The following is a 21,194-nucleotide window of genomic DNA, read 5'->3' on the forward strand; positions in this document are numbered from 1 at the left end:
AGAGTGTTTTTTCTGTTCTAGGCAATAGTTTTGTTAAAATGAGTCATACTGGTCTCTGTTGTGCAACCTTCGTGCAAATCTAGAGGCTAGATTGGTAAATGGAAAACCAAAGTATTTGTTTTCTGCACTGATTTTCATCAACCTGTTCTGCTGATATTGATGCACTGCTGCCTGTGTCTAGTAAAGAAAGTTAATTTATGTGCTTTGTGGTCTTGTTCATTCCTTTAAATCCTTTCTGTCTGAGTAAGAAGCATTCTTTCATTAATGAATGTAATGAGGAAAAAATACCTTTTTTGCTCTTTTAAGTATATAAGTTCATTGGAATTGGAGTTTGCAGGTTTGCCTTTGCTGTGAAACATTTGAAACAGTAAAAGTGAAAAGGAACTAGCAGATTCAGCTGCACTCAGAAAAACCAGTAAGTACTTTTTTCCCCCCCCATACTGTTTTTATTTTGCATGAAGAATAGCTAGAAAAACAGTCTAATCTAGATGTAGCATTGAGAACAACTCTTGAAAGATTAGGAATAAAATATACTTTTCTGAGAGACTCAGTCGCTGCTGGAGGAATATAGCAATTCACATTGCAAGGCATTGATTTGCCAGCAGTACCTAAGACTTGAACCATGCAATCATTTCCTTTTCAATCTTCTCTGCAGCTCCTTATTGTCTTTCTAAGTCATCTTTGATACTGCTGCTTCTACAAGTACAAGAATTTGGCTTTTGATTTTATTTGCACTTTTATCACACAGAACAACTTAATTACTTGCAGAATTTTTACTCCTGGGTGTTATGCAGATAGAAATGAGAAGCAACCAATTTGAGCCCATGGAGTGTAAGAATGTCTTTGTTTACCCTCTCCTGGATGTTATTTATTCATGAAAACAACTTAAACACAGTCCACAGATAATCCCTGAGGATCATAACTTTTGCCCTGTGCTCTTGTGGGAGAAATAAAATGCCGCACTAACATTTCACAAAGTGTTTCTTTCAACATGTTAGCATGCAGCCAGTAAATCCACTTCCCAGTCCTGGGGACATACATAGCACTTACGCATGAAGCACCAGAGAGAAAGGAACACAGATATGCCTTTGCTTCTCCACAATGCTTATTTGAAGTGAACTGTTTTTTGTGCCAGAAAAGTAGGATTCAAAGGGTAACTCTAATGGCAGTAGTACAGAAATAGGACTGACTGCTAAGATACCAAGTGCTTTGACAAGCTCAGGGATTTTCTGTGTTCTCTCAGCTCATAGGAAAGGACAGATTCTTAATAGCTGAAGGAGATGCACGTTTAGGAGGAGAAAGTATGCGAGAGCTTGGAAGTCTTTCAGCTAGGTAAGGTACTTGGCAATTCCAATGCTCCAGATAATTTTAGTCTTCTGACTTATGCTTTCCATCTGTTTTTCTCAATTGCTTGAAATAAAGAAACTGTTATTCATTTCAGTTTGCATAATCCCTTGTCGCAAACAGAATTCATAATCATTTACTTTGTTATTTAAGCTCTGAAGTTCAAAAATGTATTCTCTTCTAGTGTGAATACTTTTTAATTAGTTTGCATACTTCCAAATGCTAAAATGTGGGGCTCCCTCAAACCAAAGCAATTCTGACATTTTTTATGAGTGGCCTTAGCTACTGCTATTTTTAAATGATGTTTCCCCAAAGTTGCATAGACCACAGGTTTGACAGTGCCTTTGAGTTTCTCTCAACATGTCAAGAAATATCTGTTCCATTGCAAAAAGGGGTAAATATTTTGCTCAGAGTTTTATTTTGCTTGAGAATGCATGATTTTACAAGCATCTGATTGGGGACAAGGAGGAAAAGTTTCCACCAGCTTTATGTTACTTTATCTAAGAAGAGATGTCTAAATTTCTCACAAGAGAGATTGTTGGATATTAGGCAATATGATAATGTCTGCTGCTGAGACTGAGAGGTTTTTTTCTGTAAGCTGGACGACAAGTAAAGGTAAGTGGCTTTGTATCATTGTCTTGGTCTTAAGCATTGAGTAGCATAAGAAGTTTATGTTCTTTAGAAAATGACTCTGTGTAGCTATTGTGGGATTGACATTATTGGGCATGGTTATCTACCTGAGACCTAGTTCTGGGAAAAAAGTAAAAAAGCTGATCTAGTGCTTTTGTACTTAAGGTTCATACCACCACTTATTTTACAAGACTTTCATTCCAGGTAAGGAAGGAATGATGGGACATAATTCACTTCCATGCCTCTAACTAAATATGAGATTTAGTGTGGGGGAAACAAAATAATACTATCTTCTTTTGTTTTCCCAATAGGGGTAGTTAATTCTGAAGTCCACTTTCTGACACAATTCTGAAAGCGTTCTGGAGTCTTTAATCCTCATTAAAGGCTCTCCCAGAACCTTGCCAATGTTTAAATGAATTTTCCATATAAAACTTCTGAAGGAATGGTAGTAGTGAATGTTCTCTTTTGGAAACTAGGTCTTATATATTGGACACTGCAATAAACAACTGATGAATTATGCCAATGAATTATGCAAAAGTTGCATACCATCCTACCTGTGGTTTACTTTATCTGGACTCCTAATAATGGAAACTGTCCTCCTGAAACTGAGATGGTACCTTTGGTTATCTTCAATAGAGGAGCACAGGCTCTTATTTCATATGGAAAGACTACTTTTTGAATTCTTTTATTTCCAGTTTATTCACCTAGGGCAATTAAATAAGTGATTTATATAATTAGAAGCCATTTGAATGTTTACCATATTTCTCTATAATTTTGGCACCAGAATATCATGGGAAGGAATGCAGATTATTTACTACATAGTTTGAAAAACCTCTTCCTTCTCTTTTCTGTTGATAAGAAAAACCTATGAATTATTCCTGGACTTTACTTGTGTAAATTGGTAGGCAAAATTCTGTTAGGAAAAAAAGCACAGTTAAAGCTATTTTCTTATTGCCATCATAATTATGCATTTGCAGTGGTAGTAGCATCTTCCCTTACAAAGGTTGAAAAAAAATGTTTATTACCACCTAAGGAAAAAAAAAAAGGCAAAAAAAAAAATATTGTCCCCCCCAGTCTATTTTCTTTTAAGTTGACTTCAAAGAAAACTGTTAATGTCAGTGATGTTGAGGTTTATATTTTGCATTTGATGTACCTAGTTTATTTTCGTCATTCTGCAAATGGCTGTACAATGTTGTGAATTTATTAGGAGAAGTAGACTTGTGACTCACACACAGAACATTTTGGAAATACTTGGTCAATAAAAAGTGATATATGCTCTGGTCAGTTATTGATGAAAAGTATCAGGAGTGTCATTCTCCTGACAGCATCTACTTTTGTACAGACAAGCATTGCTTCAAGAATTAAGGTAATCACATGACTTGGCCATAATGGTCAACACTTTGGTCATTATTGCACTGGTTTGATACTCCTGTGATATCCCAGTTCTGTGGAATAAGGTATAAGCTGACCCATGCCAGGGTGGCTGAAAGTGTTTCCTAGGAAACCTGCTCTAAAACCGGGAGAAATCAAAAAACTACTATCCACCCCAGCAAATGAGTAATGAAATAAAGCTGCTTTGAATAGGTTATTTACAATGTTGCAGTACAGTAACTTCTAAACAATGAAGTATTTGAGTTAAAGGATTAAATTTGTTAGGTGAAGGCATTAATAGACATAACATAGGCACCCCTCTGTGTGTAGGTGTGTAGATTTCTGCTTTAACTCAGAAAAAAAACTGTGCTGAAGTTATGTTTTGTTTTCATATGAAGAGCAGCCTGGAATGAATGCAAAAGTGTGTAAGTGCAATACTGGAACTGCAGTTGTGTTCTGCTGAATATACAGATCTTGGTTCTGCAGTCCTCCAAAATGACTGATCAGATTTCCTGGGTTTTTCACCACACAGATGCTTGGCAGTATTCCAGAAAGATCAACAGACTGAAAACTCATGCTAAACTAATTAGTTCATGACTTCCCTCCAAGGACTCGATGAGGAAGAGATTTCTTATGTGCTCTCTCTTATCTCTTTGTATATATGTGTGTGTGTGTATATATTTACACACCCATGCACACACAGGACTATCCATGTGGTCATAATTTAGGATATATAATGGGATAACTTTGACTGCAGATTATATAAGACAACAAAAGACCTTTTGAAGTTTCCAAGGTTTGTTTATATGCTGGTGAAAAAATTTGCATACAACTTAAAGAACACACTTTGTCCTTCCTGAATGTGGGATTTTAAGGTTATCTGTCTGGAGGATCAGGTCCCAGACTTGAACTTGGGGAGAACTGCACAGAGAAAATGAAGTCTGTCTTAAAAAACCCAACTCTATAGTTTGAAACATGGAGGTCATAATCTCCATGCTGAAAATCTGAATGTTGAAAAGGAGACATTTGACTTTCATTTGTCTTTCTTGTAGGTATCTTGGTTTTATTGTTAAAGAACATTTATAGTTGAATTCAGCAATGCATTTGAAAACACACTGAACTCACTAACATTGGAGTGAAGCATTGTTGAAATTTTTGGTCTGTTAACCTAGTGTTACTTCCCTTCTTAATAAATATGAGACATTACTAAGCAGAAATTTTTGCCCTAGGACTGTCCCTAGACTTAATATTTCACATAAGTTTTCTGCCACCAGTTATCAGAAATAGAAAAATAACGAGGAGAAACACCACAGCAACTGTGAGTGCACAATTCTGAGCGTAATCACTGACCCTGCAGAACAAGTCTCTTAAATCTGCCCCTGACATGGAGATGTTGCCGGCTGTTCTATGGAAAAGTTATAACCAGAAAACTTCCATCGGTTTGTCAGTAAATACTTAAACTGGCAAGGTTTGTGCACAGTATAAAGCCACTTTTAGTATTTACTCTGCTTTTACTTCCCTGTGGTTGCTGCTTGAAGCATGGATGATGCCTGTGGAAAGATGTGTTTGTTCACAGTTCATAGCTGAGTTTTAGGAACTTGAGACAATGAATGGAAGCTGGCACTGCTGTGGAGTGTTCTGTAGCTATTCAGATATGGAGAGCAGAGAAAGCAGCTTCCAGTAATTTTGTTACATTTCACTGTGTCAGTCGTGTTCAGAAAATGATCAAGAGGTCTGACTTTATTTTTACCTCAGTAGGAAATCTTGTTCAAAATTGTGGGCAAATCATTAAAAAGAGAACAAATTGCTAAAAAAAAAAAAAAAATCCTGAAAAGGAGAACAGGTGAACCCTTTTTTCTTTCAAGTTCTAAGACCATAAAATAGCTCTGTAAAAAATATTTTGGGTTCAACATGCAATGAAAATAATTCCCCTGTACCTCATGTCCCAATCTTTCCCTCAAAAAAAATCTAAGCATGTGAAGAGTGAGACTGTGAAATAAAAATTATGATTCACAACATTAATAATTACTTCGCTCATTCCCTACATGTTTAGTAGGTTTTCAGTCCATATACTCCGAAATAGAAAGAGTTTAACAGAACTTTTTAAAACTTAAACCCAAAGATTATTGGTTATTCTGCCTCATGCTACTGGAAAAAAGTGCTTCTTTGTGTGCATGTGTTTAGGGAGGGGGTTGTACATTGTAATCAATGTGATGATTTTGCAATAATTTAATTAATGGCAAATGAAAATGCCCAAATCAGGCCTTCCTGTCAATACTCTATATTCTTGCTGAGATTTTTGATAACTGTGGGAATGTATTACGGATCAAAATAGGAAAAGATATCTTATTCTGCTAGTATTTTCACCACAAAGATATTCATATGATATTCTGACCCTCATTACCCTTTTGAAGTTTTTCTTAAGAGAAAATAAGCTTTAAAAAAATCCTTTTAGCTGTAATAGCAATTACTTGCAAGTAGAGACTTTGACTATTGTGTTAATACCAATCTGGTGAGTCTGGCAGGGTATTTGTGTTTATGGTTATGGAACAACTGCTCAAAATCTTAGTGGAACACTAACATTTGTAGTCTGGTCCAATAACCTTCTTAATGAGCAGTCGTGACTCGCACATGCAGAACCATGGAGAAGAGCAGCAGACAGGATCAGCATCTGTGCTTTGTAAGAAGCATGCTAAGCAGTGTGTCACATCTCCTAGTGTAACTAATTCCATCTGCAGGGTTACAAACCAAGTTTTAGGCACATGTAAGTTCATGAAGTCAGGCTCTAGCTTTATTAGGATTGTTTTACATCTACCATATTAACAAGGGTTATTTCATGCTTCCCATAAATGATCAGAGTTAAGGATATCATAGTAAGAGGTGCCCTGAAGCAGAATGAGAGGAAACATACCTTTAGTATTAATTTTTGTAAGTAATTTTACCTGTTACATTTCACTACTGAGCATGATTTGGGAAACACTTTGCACTGGAAAGGTAGTTGAGAGAAAAATATTTTTGTTAGAAAGTATTTAATACTAATTTCCCTCCAATCTGGGATATAATCTCTATATACCAGTCTTGATATCTGCCTCATTTAATGTATTTACTGAGGAGTTTTGTACAGCAAAATAAAGGCATGCCAAATAATTTTGATGATGAGACACTTTTAAGCAACTTTGCTGCTACAGAAGCAAGGCAGAGAAAGAATGTGGATGTGGGATAACTGCAGGAGCAGAAATCCAGCTTTGCAGTGCTGGTCATATACTTTGTATGGTACCAGTAGTGATTGTGTCCCTAGGTGGGGTGGTGGCAGTGACAGATATCACAGAGCAGATCGAAACTGCTGGACTGGTACTGTGCTAGTTTTGGGGGTCATTTTACACTGTACTTCCATGGGTAGGATCATACTCAGAAAAATTCTGGCATTTGCTCAATTAAGGGCTAATAAAATTATCTGCTGTGAATTTGTTTGCCTGTTGTGAACAGATGAAGAGGAGACAGATGTTATTGACTGATTATAGCATGACCAGGTCATGTGTTTAATGAAAGGAAAAAATGAGATATTAGGATCTTCCAGATGAGGCATTCTCAGTGGAGAACAGAGAATTACCCCTGTGCAGGACCATGGTGACACTACATTGCTGGAATTCCTTGTCTGGTTTTGGTCACTTGTTGCATAAAGATGTTATGTAAAGATGCTATAGAAAAGATCAGAAGCACTTTTTTCATTTATATAACAAATGTAAACAAAACCAGAGAGAAAATGGATATAAAAACATCTGTAGAGGTGACACCACTGAGGGATATTAAGTAATTAATTAAGCTATCTGAAAAGAGTGACATAAATAGAGCTGTTTATAAAGAAATTTAGCCTGGAAAAGTGAACTCTAGGATTGGTGAGATTTTTTAGAAGATGGAGGTTTAAGATGATACCAGAGGAATTCTGTTAGAGTTGCCTGTGGTGACAGGTCTGAAGGCTGGTTCCTATTCTGTTTTCATTTAACATTTAAATTTTGAAAGAGACAAAATCACACTCAATGAGTAAGTGGAGAAATTACTGGACATAGTTCAACATCTTCCAGTGTCTGGCAAACAAAGGACGAGCTTGTTTTCAGGAGAGCCTTTAAAAGCATCTGAGAATTCCTTCTTACTGTTTTTTTTTTTCTTTTTCTTTTTCTTTACATTAAGTAACAAATGTGACATTGTCAAACACAACCATAGATTAAAACTTGCCATGACTCATTGATGTGAAGATCTTCAAAAAGATTTAGTTTCTAGAGTAGTTTCACAAAGTCTGAGGTACGTGACTGTGATTATAACCTTGGAGGAGACTGATTTAAAAATATGAAGTCATAAAGTCAGACTAATTGCTTCAGAAATTTCTCATTCAATTTTTTGTATTTCACACAGAGGAAACACAGTGTATGAGCATAACAAGCTGACACTTTGTGTGGTATTTTTGTCACACCTTCAGTTGCCTGAGGAATTAATCAGCAGACATTTCCACGTAAGGACCGGAATCTTTAAAATGCATCTCTGTTTCTCTTGATTGTTAGCTGATAACAAAGCAGTGGAGTGTACAGGAGTGGTGCTAGCTGGGTTGTCCTTCAACCTCATATTACTTAGTATTTTTGCTTATTTGAATGTGCTGAACAATGATTGCTAAATTTGTGAATGTGGCTGCACTGAAGTACACCTGTGGTTTTCAATCACAATAGAGCTTTGGCCTACAAAAGGTGCTCACAGTGCATCAGCATTTTGGATAAATGATAATTTAACTGTAGCTGTAGGAAATTTCAGCTAGTCAAGCAATACAGCCACCGACATGTTATCATATAAGTTATAGGGCTATGACTGTTAGATCAGTGAGACCACCTGTTATTAAAACAGGTTTATTTAAAATGTAAAAATTTATTTCTCCAGCTTAATCTTTGCTGTTAGTTCTCTTCTAGTATTTATTTATTCTGTTTTGCATTTTATTTTCATTGTCAATCTCTGAAAAGTCAAAGAGTAGACCTATTTACAGAAGGTGAATACGGATGGACAAAAAAAAGCTATACAGACACCTATTTTTGACAGGAGAGTTTGAAATTGAGACACAAATTGAGTTTCTGAACCTCATTACCCCACAGCAGAATGGGTAGGTTGTTCCACATATCGCTCCCAGAAATGTGAGATCAGCTAAAGGGAAGAGGTGCCTTCCCAGGGGAAGGTGCCTGTGGCACTTTGTGTATGTTTGTACCATTCTGGAGTGCATCCCTGATTCATCCTCTCAGTATCTCCTTGAACATTAGGGAGAATTTTTGGACATCAGGAAGCATTTCTTCACTGAAATGAAGTTGAATGGTTAAATGTTTGTCAGCCATTGGAAAAGGCTGCCCAGAGAAGTGGTGGAGTACCTGAAAGTGTTCAAGAAATGAATGGACATGGCATTTAGTGCTGTGGTCTACTTGACAAAGTGGAGACTGGTCAGAGGTTGGACTTGATCTTGGAGGTCTTTTCCAACCTTAAGAACTCTATGAGTTATGAATTTATTGCTTGTTAATTTGCCTAAAACCTTTCTGAATCTTCTGAAATCATAAGCATCTGGCAGGAGAGCACCTCAGATGCTCTTTACCAACTTTTAAATGACCCTTTCTTAGAATACTCTCTCTTCTACCTGCCTTAAGCTGCTCTCATATCAGTTCTGGTGTTTCAGGATTTGGTGACCAGCAGTTCTTCAGCCACTTTACCCACCACCTTTGTGTTTCTCTAAAACCTGACATCTTGTCCCTTGGCCTCCTTGTCTCCAAACTGAAAAGTTCAGGCCATTTTCATCTCTTCATAAGTCCATTGATGATTTTTAGCTGCCATTCCTTGGACTTTTTCTAAATCTATGAAATGGAGGGGGAAGAAAATGAGAACAAACCTGAGAAATATGTATGAAGTGTTCATACAGGAGTTCTCACAAAGACTGTGACTCGCCAGCAAACATATGGGGTTTTTTTTCTTGTTTTAGACTCAAATTTGAGGAAAAATTTTTATATTGAAACAATGCAGTTTTTAATCAATCTTCATTGCTAAAAGAAGTTGAGATGATACCTCAAACTGTGTTAGGAGAAGCAAAAATTACAGGCAGAAGCATAAGTGTGGAGGAATGAAAATTACTGAAAAAGATGCCTGATGACATATTATCACAAAGTTAACAGTCATAAGTAAAAGGAACAGTAAAGAAAATATAAAAGTTAAGCACATTTCCCATTCCTCTATATTCTTCCCATTGTGGCCAGGCAATGGCATCTTCTGTTGAGATGAATGTTCTTTTTTCAGAAAACAGTTGTATCAGAACTGTATCTCTTGATAAAAACAACAGTAACTGATTTTATTTGCAGTACATGGTTATTCCCTCTTACGGGTTAATTAAAGGTGAAAGAGTGATTGAAACTTGTTAGATAGCAAAAACAGGGTGTAGAGACAACATCTGAGAGCAAGTATTTGCAGTGGATATAAAGAACATTTTGACCTAGTAAATCTTATAGTAATATTATGAGACACCTGTATAAACTTATGTATGACAGCATTGAGACTATAATTCCATATTATGAAAATGGGAATTGCAGGAGAATAAATGATGTTCAGCTGAACATCAGTCAGTCTCATGCCAGGAGCTTTAAGAAGAAGGGATAATGGCTGCAAAGTCTGTGTGTGAAGCAAATATTCAGAAGTTCAAAAGACTGACGTCAGGCAGATTTAAATGAGTCAGTCCCTGAGATATTTGAGCTGTCAAAAAAAAAAGAAAAAAAAAAAAGAAAAAAAACTGAAAAAGTAATGATGTAGTTGCATCCAGTCCTGAACTTCTAAACATTTTGTCTTTGACCTTAAAGATACTAAGCATGACTTTGTGTTGTCCAACCTACAGTATGCACTGTGAAATTCTTTGAATCCTTTGTTCCTTAATTTCACTTTCAGGAGGATTCAGGACTGTGTTGCACAATCATATGTATGAAATGATGAGACTGTCTGTTGACCTACTAACAGCTTTCTTGAGCTTCAAATCTTATGTTGGCAAACATTGTTTCCTTTAAAGGTTTTACATGAACTGTTTACATGAACTACCTTCTTAATATTAAATACCATTTCAAACAACCCTAATCCAACACCTTTGCACTGTATCATTGCCTGATATGAAACATAGTCAACTATTGTATATTTCTCCTTCATTATAAGTGCACAGATTTTCCATATGTCTAGATACCTATATACTAAATATCAAGAAAAACAGATGATTTCTTTGCCTGAAAGGGCAAAGCACTAGCTCTGTTATCAGAGACAGGCTGAGTTATAGCTTTATTTGGATTCCAGTCTGTTAGTTCCTCTCCATGAATAACCAATTATGATTCATCTTTCCAAATACCAGTTATTTCATAAATCCTGCTGGAGAGCACAGCAGTGTAGCTAAAGTGCTGTCATGGAGCTCTACCCAAAAAGTCACTGATGCAGTTATAATATATCTGCACATAATTTAATTCCCTTGTTGCATGTCTTGAAAGTATGCATTCCTGTACTCTCACATTTAAAATCCTTTAATTAAGGATGCTATTCTTTGTCTCTTATATATATTTAGAATTCTAAACAGGTGCTGTTTTTAAAGCATTCAAGGGATTTAATTGGGCCCTCTATTTCATATGATAAAAGTCAGATTTTCTCTTCATGTCACAAGATGATTATTTTACTTAGTCATTACGATAACAGGTCCTGAAGTTCTGGTATGTCCTGGATCTCCAATAATTTAATAATTTTCTTTCCACATTTGCTTTTGCAACTTGTGTCTGTTACAGAAAGTGATTTCTCAGGTTGTCTTTACAATCAGAACCCCGTCACCACCAGCGGAGTATTTGCTTTATTTTTTTCTGATGGCTGGGTTAAAGGGGAGCATTGGTGATAGCACAGCTAGTTGACCAGTGAAATCTTTTTCTGCTTATGTTCTGTAGGAAGGGTAATCTCATAACTTTGAAAATACACTTTTGGGTAAGTGACAACATGCATGGTGAAGACTGTAATGGTAATGTTGAACTTTTTGGGTAATGTCAGAGTGTGAAATCTGATCTTTTGAAATGATTTCAGTATTTCTGGAAATTAGTCCAATAATATTGCTTTGGGGCAAATATGCAAAGCATACTGAGCATACTGCATAGCTTTCTATGATTTTTTTTTTTTTTTTTTGTAGTTTTCTCTGCTTTCATTCCAAATAATCTTTGAACATTTACAAAGCAATAGTAGTGACAATACTGGTCAAGCTGCATTCTGGTTCCTTAAGAGAGGCTAACATTTTTCCCTCTTAAAAAAGCTATGTTGAAACAAAAATAAATGACACTTTTGGTTTCATGGTAGACATTGCATGTCATGCCATAAAGCTGTCTAGGCATCTCTACTATTCTGACAACTGAAACTTCTGACAACTTGGCACTTTTCTCTTATGAGTCTGAAGATGCGTGAAGGAGAAAATGATCCTAATATGTCTTTTCATATATCCTCTGCCATAACAACTTTTTCTGTGTAGTATGGTGGGGGAAAAACCCCCCACTTTCATATTCCTTGCAGTGTCCTGAAAGAAATGAAAATGTTAGCGCTCTCCAGAATTTGCAGAAGATCTCGTGCTGTCTCAGGACCCAATATGTCCCACTCTGCTATTGCTGCAGCAGAGGAGAGTATTCCGCTGTTCAAACATACTCACAGTGATAGGAAGCAAACTGAGCAACTGAAAATGTTCTCATCATTGTGAATGAGAAGTTTGTATTAGGGTACCCTTTTTTCAAATCTGAAAAGTTAAATACATTTTAGTATGAAAAAAATTTTGTCAGAAATAAAAAGGAGAAGGCTGCCTTATTAAATAAGAAAAGTTAGGTTAAGAAAAAGAATGTTATAGGAAAGAAACCTTCATGGCACTGAAACATTATGAAAACTAAACTGGAGATAGTCAAATACTCAGTTCATAAGAAGTCCCAAATCTAGTTTAAGCAATACCTACAGTGAAAAAGATTGAAAGAAAATATCTGGGAAAATTTATTTGCATTTCTCACAAAAAGGTTATTGTTTAAAAATCTAAATTATTCATTACAAATAGGCTGATCAGTGCTTCTCTCAAATATACATGGACCTTAACCACCTGAGAATTACAGCAAGATTCACTTTTGTTTCAGTAGGATGAGAATCTTATCTAACAAGTGCTAATGGTTTGCTAGCCCATTGTCCAAAACCCAGTATTTTAACTCTGTGAAGGCTAAACTTTTTGTCTTAGTTTCCATATATCAGATACAGTATGTGCTGCTACATGTGGAGTAAGAAGTTAAAACCCAAATGCTTCCTTTATTTAATGACAAACATTAAAGTTACAAGAAGAACAGCTAATGAACATAGAAAACAACTTGTCCAACTTAATCAAATTTTGTATTGAAGATGATCTCTCATTGCTGCTATTTCTAGTGATTTGGTGTTTCTGAAAGAATCTACTGTGATACATTGAGACACAATTGCAGATGATTTTGTAAGTATTCACTTAGTGGGATTTAATGGAACAGTACCTTTCTTTTAGCTTTGAGCTGCTCGTGATATTTGTTGGATGTGTCGCCTGGTATTTCTCCTCCCCAGAGAGTAATTCCCACCATGGAATAAGTGATGCCCATAACAAGCAGTGGAAAGCAGTAGACCAGCACAATCACAATAACATGATACCTGCAATGAAAAGGTATTAAGGTGATAAGTGCTTTCAGAGGAGCTATACCAATGGAATGGGCTACTAGAAGTCAAGACTGCTACTTTAGTAGAAGGCATGTTTTATATTAACTGGCTAGTCCTTGGTGTTTTCACTGTCTTTTTGAAAGTCTTGAATTGTGCTGCAAATTTACATGTGTTTTAGTGCATGTGCTTTGTGGGGTGTCTAATGCTGAGCCTGCACTAGCATATATTATGGATTACTCTATAGTTATCATGATTAGTGACTACAGAATAAGGTATGTTTGTCCATAACTAGCTGAGTTCATTTAATTGCACAGCCAAGTATCATGAGGGCAAGCTAGGCATTTGGAGCTCTAGTTTGGACCATAAATGAAAGAGGAAAATAAGTATTTTAGTGATACATTGATGCAAAGACCCTGATAAAAGTCCTGTCACTCAGTGTTCTTCATATAGCAGATCTGTTGCACACAGACAGCACAGATCTGTAGCCTATGTGCAATATAGTCACTACTGCTGATGTAAGCACTGGGAAAACAAAGATCATTTCTTTTGCCCCGTTAGTTCCTGGTTAAATGCCAACTTCGGATAAAATCCCCATGAATGATCAGTGAAGAATCCTCAGCTGTCACTGAGCGTGACCTTCCTGCCCTAAAGAGAAATGTCTGTGTATGGCTCTTAAAGTGATAAAAATTACATATGACCAGGACTTCTTTCACCTGCCTCAAAAAGAGCAAAAGGTCAAATTTGATTCTAGATGGTTACACAGGCTTTCAGCCTTGAACACAATGTTTTTCTTAAATGCCAGTGAAGACTTGAAAGGACAGATGCCTAAGCAGCCACTTATTCCTAATTCTACCAGAGGACAAACAGGATATATTTAATGACTGGTATTCTCACTTTTAGAAAGTGGAACCAGTTATAGGTTTATCCAGTTTTCTCTTTTGGACTAATAGCTGACATAAGTAATTGTGACAGTGTAACAGAATGAAATGCCAAAATCCATCCAGCCCTCTCATGAAGAGATCTAGAGAAAAAGATCTGGTTAGAGCCATCTCATTCTCTACAATTGCCTGAAAGGTAATGGTACCTGAAAGGAGATGGTAGAGAGGTGGGGGTGTTTCTTTCTTCTCCCTAGTTACAAGAGAAGAAATAGCCTCAAGTTGTGCCAGGAGAGGTTTAAACTGGATATTAGGAAAATTTTTTTCATGAGAAGGGTTGTCAAACATTGGAACAGGCTGCCCAGAGGAGCAATTGACTCACCATCCCTGGATGTATTTAAAAGATGTGTAGATGTGGCACTTAGGGGCATGGACTAGTGGTGGACTTGGTAGTGTGACTTGATGACCCTGGAGGTCTTTTCCAGCCTATATTATTTTAAGGAGAGACTAGAAATCCTTGTTTTCCTGGTTAGGATAAAAAGGAAGCTTGCTTTGAAATGCATGTTATGTTCCTGATTCTGACCTGTCTCTGTCTGTATAGAAGTAGCCATCTTAGATGGAGCAATGATGGTAAACGTGCAGCATGGGAGGGAGCACACTCAGAGACGTGGAAGAGAATGAATTCGTTCCATTTATCACATATGCTCTATCGTCCTTACTTGGAAAATTGGCTCTACATTTCTCAGTGATCAAAGCTGCTAGTTATTCTACATGTAGAGTATCTTCATGACACTCTAGAGATTTTGCCAAGCCCATTGCAAGTCTAGACACCACCATACACAAGTTTAAAAGAACAAAAGCTTACGTAAAATGCTGTTTTGGACCACCTGGCCATGCTACATAGCAAAGAGTTCTTCCAGGCATCACCTTGGTTATGGAGTATAGGCACTGGGGAAAGGCCAACAGGAAAGCCAAAATCCATATGCTCCCAATGACCACCTTCGTAGCAGTTGCAGAGAGCCTAGGTTTCAAGGGATCAATAATGGCCATGTATCTGTAAAAGAAAGCAAAGACCTTTGTGTCAGAGATTCATATATATCTAGAATCAGCCGAAGCTTAGAATGAAAGAGAAGGATAAATGCAGAGATATTCGTGTTCCTGGAGTTTTGATGTTATTGTGCTCATTGTGTGGTTCAGCTCCAATGAAGGCAGTGCGGAAAGGACAAGAAGGTTCATTGGATATGGTTTTGCAGGCATGGGACACCCAGTTAATCATATGTATATCAGTAGGGCAACGATTTTGCTAAGACCTAGACCACTCTGTTACTGTACAGCCTGATTGAAAATCAACAATGTAGCTGGATCCTCTGTTTCTCTGCTAGGTCATACAGCATTTATTTCTAATAAGAAAATTAACAGCCAAGCTGTCAGGACTGTTAGTCATCTGTCCCAAAGTTACAGGAACCTGATAAGTCCACATGCGTTTATTTCAGTAGAGATAGACTTGACTTTAGAATGTTTGCCAAAGAACCCCAGAGCAACTGGTTCATACAGAGGCTGAGAAAAGAGCCAGTTTAGAACTGGTAAGAGCACCAAGGGAAATAGATGCATGAAGCAAGAAAACACCTCATTTGCCTTCTCAGTTCCTGTAGGATAGCATTATATCCGGGTAGGATAGTGTTCTTCTTGCTGCCCCATAATTGTATTGGCAATTAATGTATGCTGGTAACCTAAGAAGAACATGCAAAAAATCATCAAAAAGTTTACTCTAAGCAATTACAATGCAAAAGCTTAGGGGAAAAAAAGCAACAAGAGAGAAAGCATCGAGACAGACAGTAATAGAAAAACAAGTCTTGTTTCCTGCCTCTTGATCTCTGTTAGAGATACAAGGAGCAAGGGAGAAAGAAAATTTTTATCAATCACATTTTTATGAATATATTGTGTTTGCTGCAATTAAAAAACAAGTGCTCATCTCAAATGAAGGAAGGTGGGATATATCTTAATTGTTACAGTACACACCTAGGTTCTTGGTAGACTTTCCCAAGATTTTTAGGTACAGACATTAGCCACGAGACAATAACAATAATAGTTGCAGGATAATGTTCCTGATGAGAATTTGTGCAAGAATCTTCTGCATCTGTATTTACCTGCTATGGTACATAAATTTCACTCAAGATAGTCTTATTTTTTTGAAAATTTTATACTTGACAGATGAGTAATTACAGAACAGATGTTTGTTTTAGCAAAGGTAACTCTGTTTATAGTTAATGATAAAATATGTGATAATCCAACAAAAAGTGCTATGCATCCTCTAGTAGACATGGTAACTGTGCTAATGTCTTAAAACCTCTAAATGCTGTCAGAAACAGGGAGTGATCTAAACCAGCTTCAGTTCTGAATCGTCAATTTCCATATCTAGAATTTTAAGCTTGTTCATTTATTTAGTGTTTTTACTGCACTTCAACATTTTTCTCCACAGGGTAACAATTAGTTCCCCTCTCTTTCACATGCCTTTTAGTTTTTTATTTCAGCTAAACTGGTACTTTTGGTATTACATACTGTGAAATAGTTTTGAGTGCTGGGTGTCTCTTGTTTCTTGAGAATAGCAGTTTTCAAGAAAATATACATCAGTTGGATTGTTGCCCTCTACCATCTAGGTGCTTTTTCCTCCAAAGACTAAGTACAACTTGGTAAAGCAGTCAGGTTTGCCAGTCAGGCATGAGCCCCGTCTTTCAAATTTGTGTTGACTGCCAAGTACTGTCCAAAAGCTTGATGATCTTTATTTGTAGTAAGTGATAAGCCATAAACAATCATTTTCACATGCTTGTGAGACTCTTAAGGCATCTCCTTCTAGCCTGGAATTATTCCTTCAAATTGTTACTTTTCTTCAGATTGCACGTTGCTATTATTTTATGTGCTATTGTCAGATTTCCATTACATTCATATTATTCTTATTCCCAGTTATATTATTCTTACTCCCAGTAGATACCAACAGAAGTTCTTGGTGCCTAAGATAAAATTTGGTTGTTTTATCTCCCTGTCTGCCCTTTAAAGACATAGATTGTTTGGGTGAAATGACTCATACAGCTGTACTGATGGTAATTTTAACAATTGGGTGTCTGAGTAAAGTAAGTCAAAGGACAAGGATTAGATGAAAAGCAGGCTATTTATCTTTTGAGTTCAAATTTGAGTGATAAGCCAACAGCCTAGATATTGCACAAGATCAATTACAAAAATGTAGGAGGCGATCATTCTAACAAACAAGATTGGAAGGAAGTGGAGGAACCTTGACTATTCCCTCAATAATACCTTTGTGCAGGATAAATTTAGCTGAGGAGAGTATTGACAGCTCTTTTTTACAGAGCCATGGATAACAAATCTAATTTATTCTACTTTGCCAATACACTGGCAATTACAGTGAGGTATCTAACTTGTTCTCTAAGTGGGTTTTCTTAGAAACAAAATTGCCTAATTAGCATAGTGAGATATTACTTTATAACTGCAATTGTTACATTCACTCAGATTTGTCATAACAAGTTTGGTACCATTTTCTTAGAGAAGCCATCATTGCCACAAGTATAGTAGAAAACATGGAATGACTCTCAGTTGCAGGTCAAAAGCTACCTCCACCTTTGAACAGAATCTGGATGTTAATCTCTGTAGCTAAAAGAAGCTGAGTTCTTGAAAAGAACTGAGTTTTTCCTGCACTGTTAGCTGTCATTTGCAAAGGAGACACACACACTTCTGCCAATAATTTTGTTTGCTGTAAATGTTATCTTGCCATTACAGGTATCTAAGGGTAGTTTATCTCTTTAGGCTCAATCTGAAGTAGCAGTAGAGAATTTTTCAGTTGGCTCTTTGATCTCTGTCCATTTAGCAAGGGTCTTTCCAGCAAAAAAAAAAGTAACAGCAGGAATGAAAGTTCCTGCTAGCACAGGCTAGAGGTTCCATGCTTACGTGTTGCTCAGAAAATCAATGAGGAAAGGAGGGTAAGGATGGGATAATGTGTATGTATAATATTGCCCTTATATATTACAATTACTCATGGCTGACAACTGTGTGTTGTGTCTCATGGTGTAACTGTGTCGTTACGGCTCGTTTTTTTTACTCTGTGTGATATCCTTACATATATTAAGGATGGCAAAATGCCAGTTACAAGGAGGAAGAGTAGACATGCCATCTGAATTGTGCACTGAATGGTGCTGAACGTGGTGTAGGAAAAATAGGAATGTTTGAGTAGGCCGAGAGTGAAAGGGAGAATGATGAGATAGAGGCTCTATCAAAAGAACTGAGACTGGGGAACAGCTTGCTGAATGAAAAAACAGAAGTGAAAAGAGGAAAATGAGAAACCAATAGAAGCAAAGAAAGGAGAACTGTAGAATAACAGCATATAGAAATTGTGTTGAGAGAGGAGAGAATAAGAAAGGAAACTGGGGTCATGTAAGAGCAAAAGACATGACAAAAATCAGCCCTAGCATACCAGAGATTCCAAGGTAAGTAGAACTGGTATAAAACCAGAGCATTTTGGCAGTGGGGCTGTGTGGTGGCAAGCCCTTCTGTCTCTGCAGGTGTATGGGAGAGAACTCCCAAAGAATTATTCTCTCTGTAATCAGTCAACCATAAACTGTATGCAAGGGCAACAGCAGGACTTCCTGGATGCTCTGGTGTCATCTGTCTGTATTACAGACTGTTCTGCTACTCCACTGTTTTTTCAAATGGTCTGAACTTCAACATGGAATCACAGAATATGCTGAGTTGGAAGCAACCCACGAGGGTCATTGAGTCCAACTCCTGGCCCTGCACAGAACCATCTCCAAGAATCACACCGTGTGCCTGAGAGCATTGTCCAAACACTTCATGAGCTCAGACAGGCTGGTGCTGTGACCACTTCCCTGGGGAGCCTGTTCCAGTGCCCAACCACCCCCTGGGGGAAAAGTCTTTTCCTGATGCCTGGCCTAGACTTCCCCTGACACAGCTTCATGCTGTTCTCCCAGGTCCTGTCACTGGTCACAAGAGTGGAGAAATCAGTGCCTGTCCTTCTGCTTTCCGTTGTGAGGATGTTAAAGACTGCAATGAGGTCTTCCCTCAGTTTCCTCCTCTCCAGGCTGAAAAAAACCAAGTGATCTCAGTCACTCCTCATAAGACTTCCCCTCCAGACCCTTCACCAGCCTTGTGGCCCTCCTCTGGGTGCTCTCTGATAGATTAATGCCTTTTTTATGTTGCAGTGCCTAAAATTTGGTTGTTCTGAAGCCAGTGACAAGTGCAGAAGCCCTCAGAGGTTCACCATGTTCTGTGATATTTATACACAGACCTCTCTACAACTTGTCTCCAAGGACAGTAAAAGGTGGTAGTCATTTGAGCTGAAGAAGGATTTCTAATGGCTACAAGCAACGGAAGGCTTGTTATACCACTGAAAAGTGTTCTGTAGCTACACAGACATTTTTTCAGAGGGGTGCTGTGCCAATTTGCTTTGCAGTCTTTGGACATTTACTGTTCAGTCTGTCACCAGCCTTAAGCAGTGAGACTCCTTGCTGAAATAAGGGCTCTGAACTTCCACTGAGGTGGTTTGATTTAAAGATTGGACTTCTAATGCTTTCTCACTCCAGTGGGAGCTGCTGATAATGCCACAGGTAGCTTATTCCACACATCAAAGCAGGGATGAAGAATGTAAAATATACATTGCTGAAAGGAATGATCTCATTATATTCATTTATCACAACAAGCAGAAATCATTATTACCCCACCCAACATAAACATTTATACTTGGAAAATAATTATAAGATTGAATATGCACATTTAGAAATGCAGGGATGGAAATATGTGCAGGTAGACTCAAGCCAGCACTTCTAAGAATGTGGATTGCTCAACAACTGCACCATCTTCTTCTATGTATGACTCTAAAGTATTTTTAGGTAGCATTCCAGTTTAATACGCACATGATTAGCATGTGATTTTGTTTGTTGTGACTATGTGATATCTCACTGTCATCACTTCTCTTACAGTTTTATCTTGTGTTAATCTTTGTCCCTAACTGATTACTTCTGAAGTCAACAAGAGTCTTTCCACTGAGCTTAATGCGAAATCATTCAGGCTGCATGATATAATGGTTGGTGCATCATGGTGTACTTGCTGCTGCACTCTTTTCTTAGCTGCTGGGGTCAGAATAGATCTAGTTCCCTTCTGAACTGCTCTGTTTGTCTAGAATCTACAGTTTAGTGTTCTGTTCTTGTTTCTCGGGTTCACCAAATCAAGAAAATCTGTTTTCTCTGAAACAATAGTAGAGACAGTCGTCTTTTGATTAATACTTATACACTCTTTAAGTCAGTAGTTTTACTGGCAGCATAATCATGTATCTCTTACAGTTTGCAATGAACATGAGACAAATAGCTGGTACATACTATAAAAGCTTAAGAAGATTGTGTATTATGGTCCCAACAGTAGAAAAGATAAAAAAATAAACCTAATTTGTCTTTTTGTAAAATAGCATACACTGGCTAATACAGCCAGGAAAACCTTTCATCTTTAATACATCGTTTAGAAAATTGTGGCAAAAATACACAAGATGTTATTAAAACAAAATGATGTTCAGAATTGGATCCTACAAATGCCCATCTGGAGACACAGTTGGAAGCCTTTAATCATCCTAACTGATTTGTTTCACCTGTTTACAATGTGTTTATAAACTCACATGGGGCAAAATGTAATCCTCCCGGATTGCAACAGGAAATTGGAACTTGACAGAGGAAGAGACTGAGAGAAAAATCATAATGCTTGCATGTAAGTGGCTTGTCAACAGGAGACAGGAGAGCATGCTTCCTTCTTGAATACACAGAAGCTGTTATTCCCTCAAGACAGAAGCTGATTTTGAGGCTTTGTGTTTAGAATCAACTGGTATTTAAGAAACTTAGGTAGGGAAATTGCTGTGATTCCCTGCCCTTGTTTAAAACATTGCTGTGGAAAATCCTACAAAAGGTAAGCTATATAGAGTAGACTAAAGGTAATGGAATGAACTGAGCTTTTAAAGGCATTTTTTGTATGTTGGAAACCAAGTCTTTAACTTTTGTATCCTTTAATCTCTATCTGCCTCCTACTAGAGCAAGGCTGCTTCTTCTCTTGCAGGACTGGTTTGTATTCATTTATTCAGACTCACTTTCTCTGCAGGAAGAGTGGCTGTGGGCTTTTCTGTAGGGCTGTAACTGGCTGTTGAGAAGGACTGGTTTTGGTGGCCTGAAGGGTCTGTTGTGCAGTGATCACCTT

The 21,194-nt window shown here is 37.4% G+C and overlaps 1 protein-coding gene across 1 annotated transcript in view; it reads right to left on the reverse strand.

The window, feature by feature from the left end:
* TACR3 (tachykinin receptor 3) overlaps nucleotides 1–21,194 on the reverse strand; it is a 38,216-nt gene that overhangs the window by 9,449 nt on the left and 7,573 nt on the right. Inside the window, exons 2-3 of the mRNA XM_008635600.2 lie at nucleotides 14,803–14,991; nucleotides 12,906–13,056 (exon numbers count right to left, since the gene is read on the reverse strand). Of these exons, the coding sequence (XP_008633822.2) occupies nucleotides 12,906–13,056; nucleotides 14,803–14,991 (340 nt within the window). The remainder of the gene's footprint in view (nucleotides 1–12,905; nucleotides 13,057–14,802; nucleotides 14,992–21,194) is intronic.

Source organism: Corvus brachyrhynchos, unplaced genomic scaffold (genome assembly GCF_000691975.1).
Source record: "Corvus brachyrhynchos isolate BGI_N302 unplaced genomic scaffold, ASM69197v1 scaffold175, whole genome shotgun sequence".
In the NCBI taxonomy this organism is placed as follows: domain Eukaryota; kingdom Metazoa; phylum Chordata; class Aves; order Passeriformes; family Corvidae; genus Corvus; species Corvus brachyrhynchos.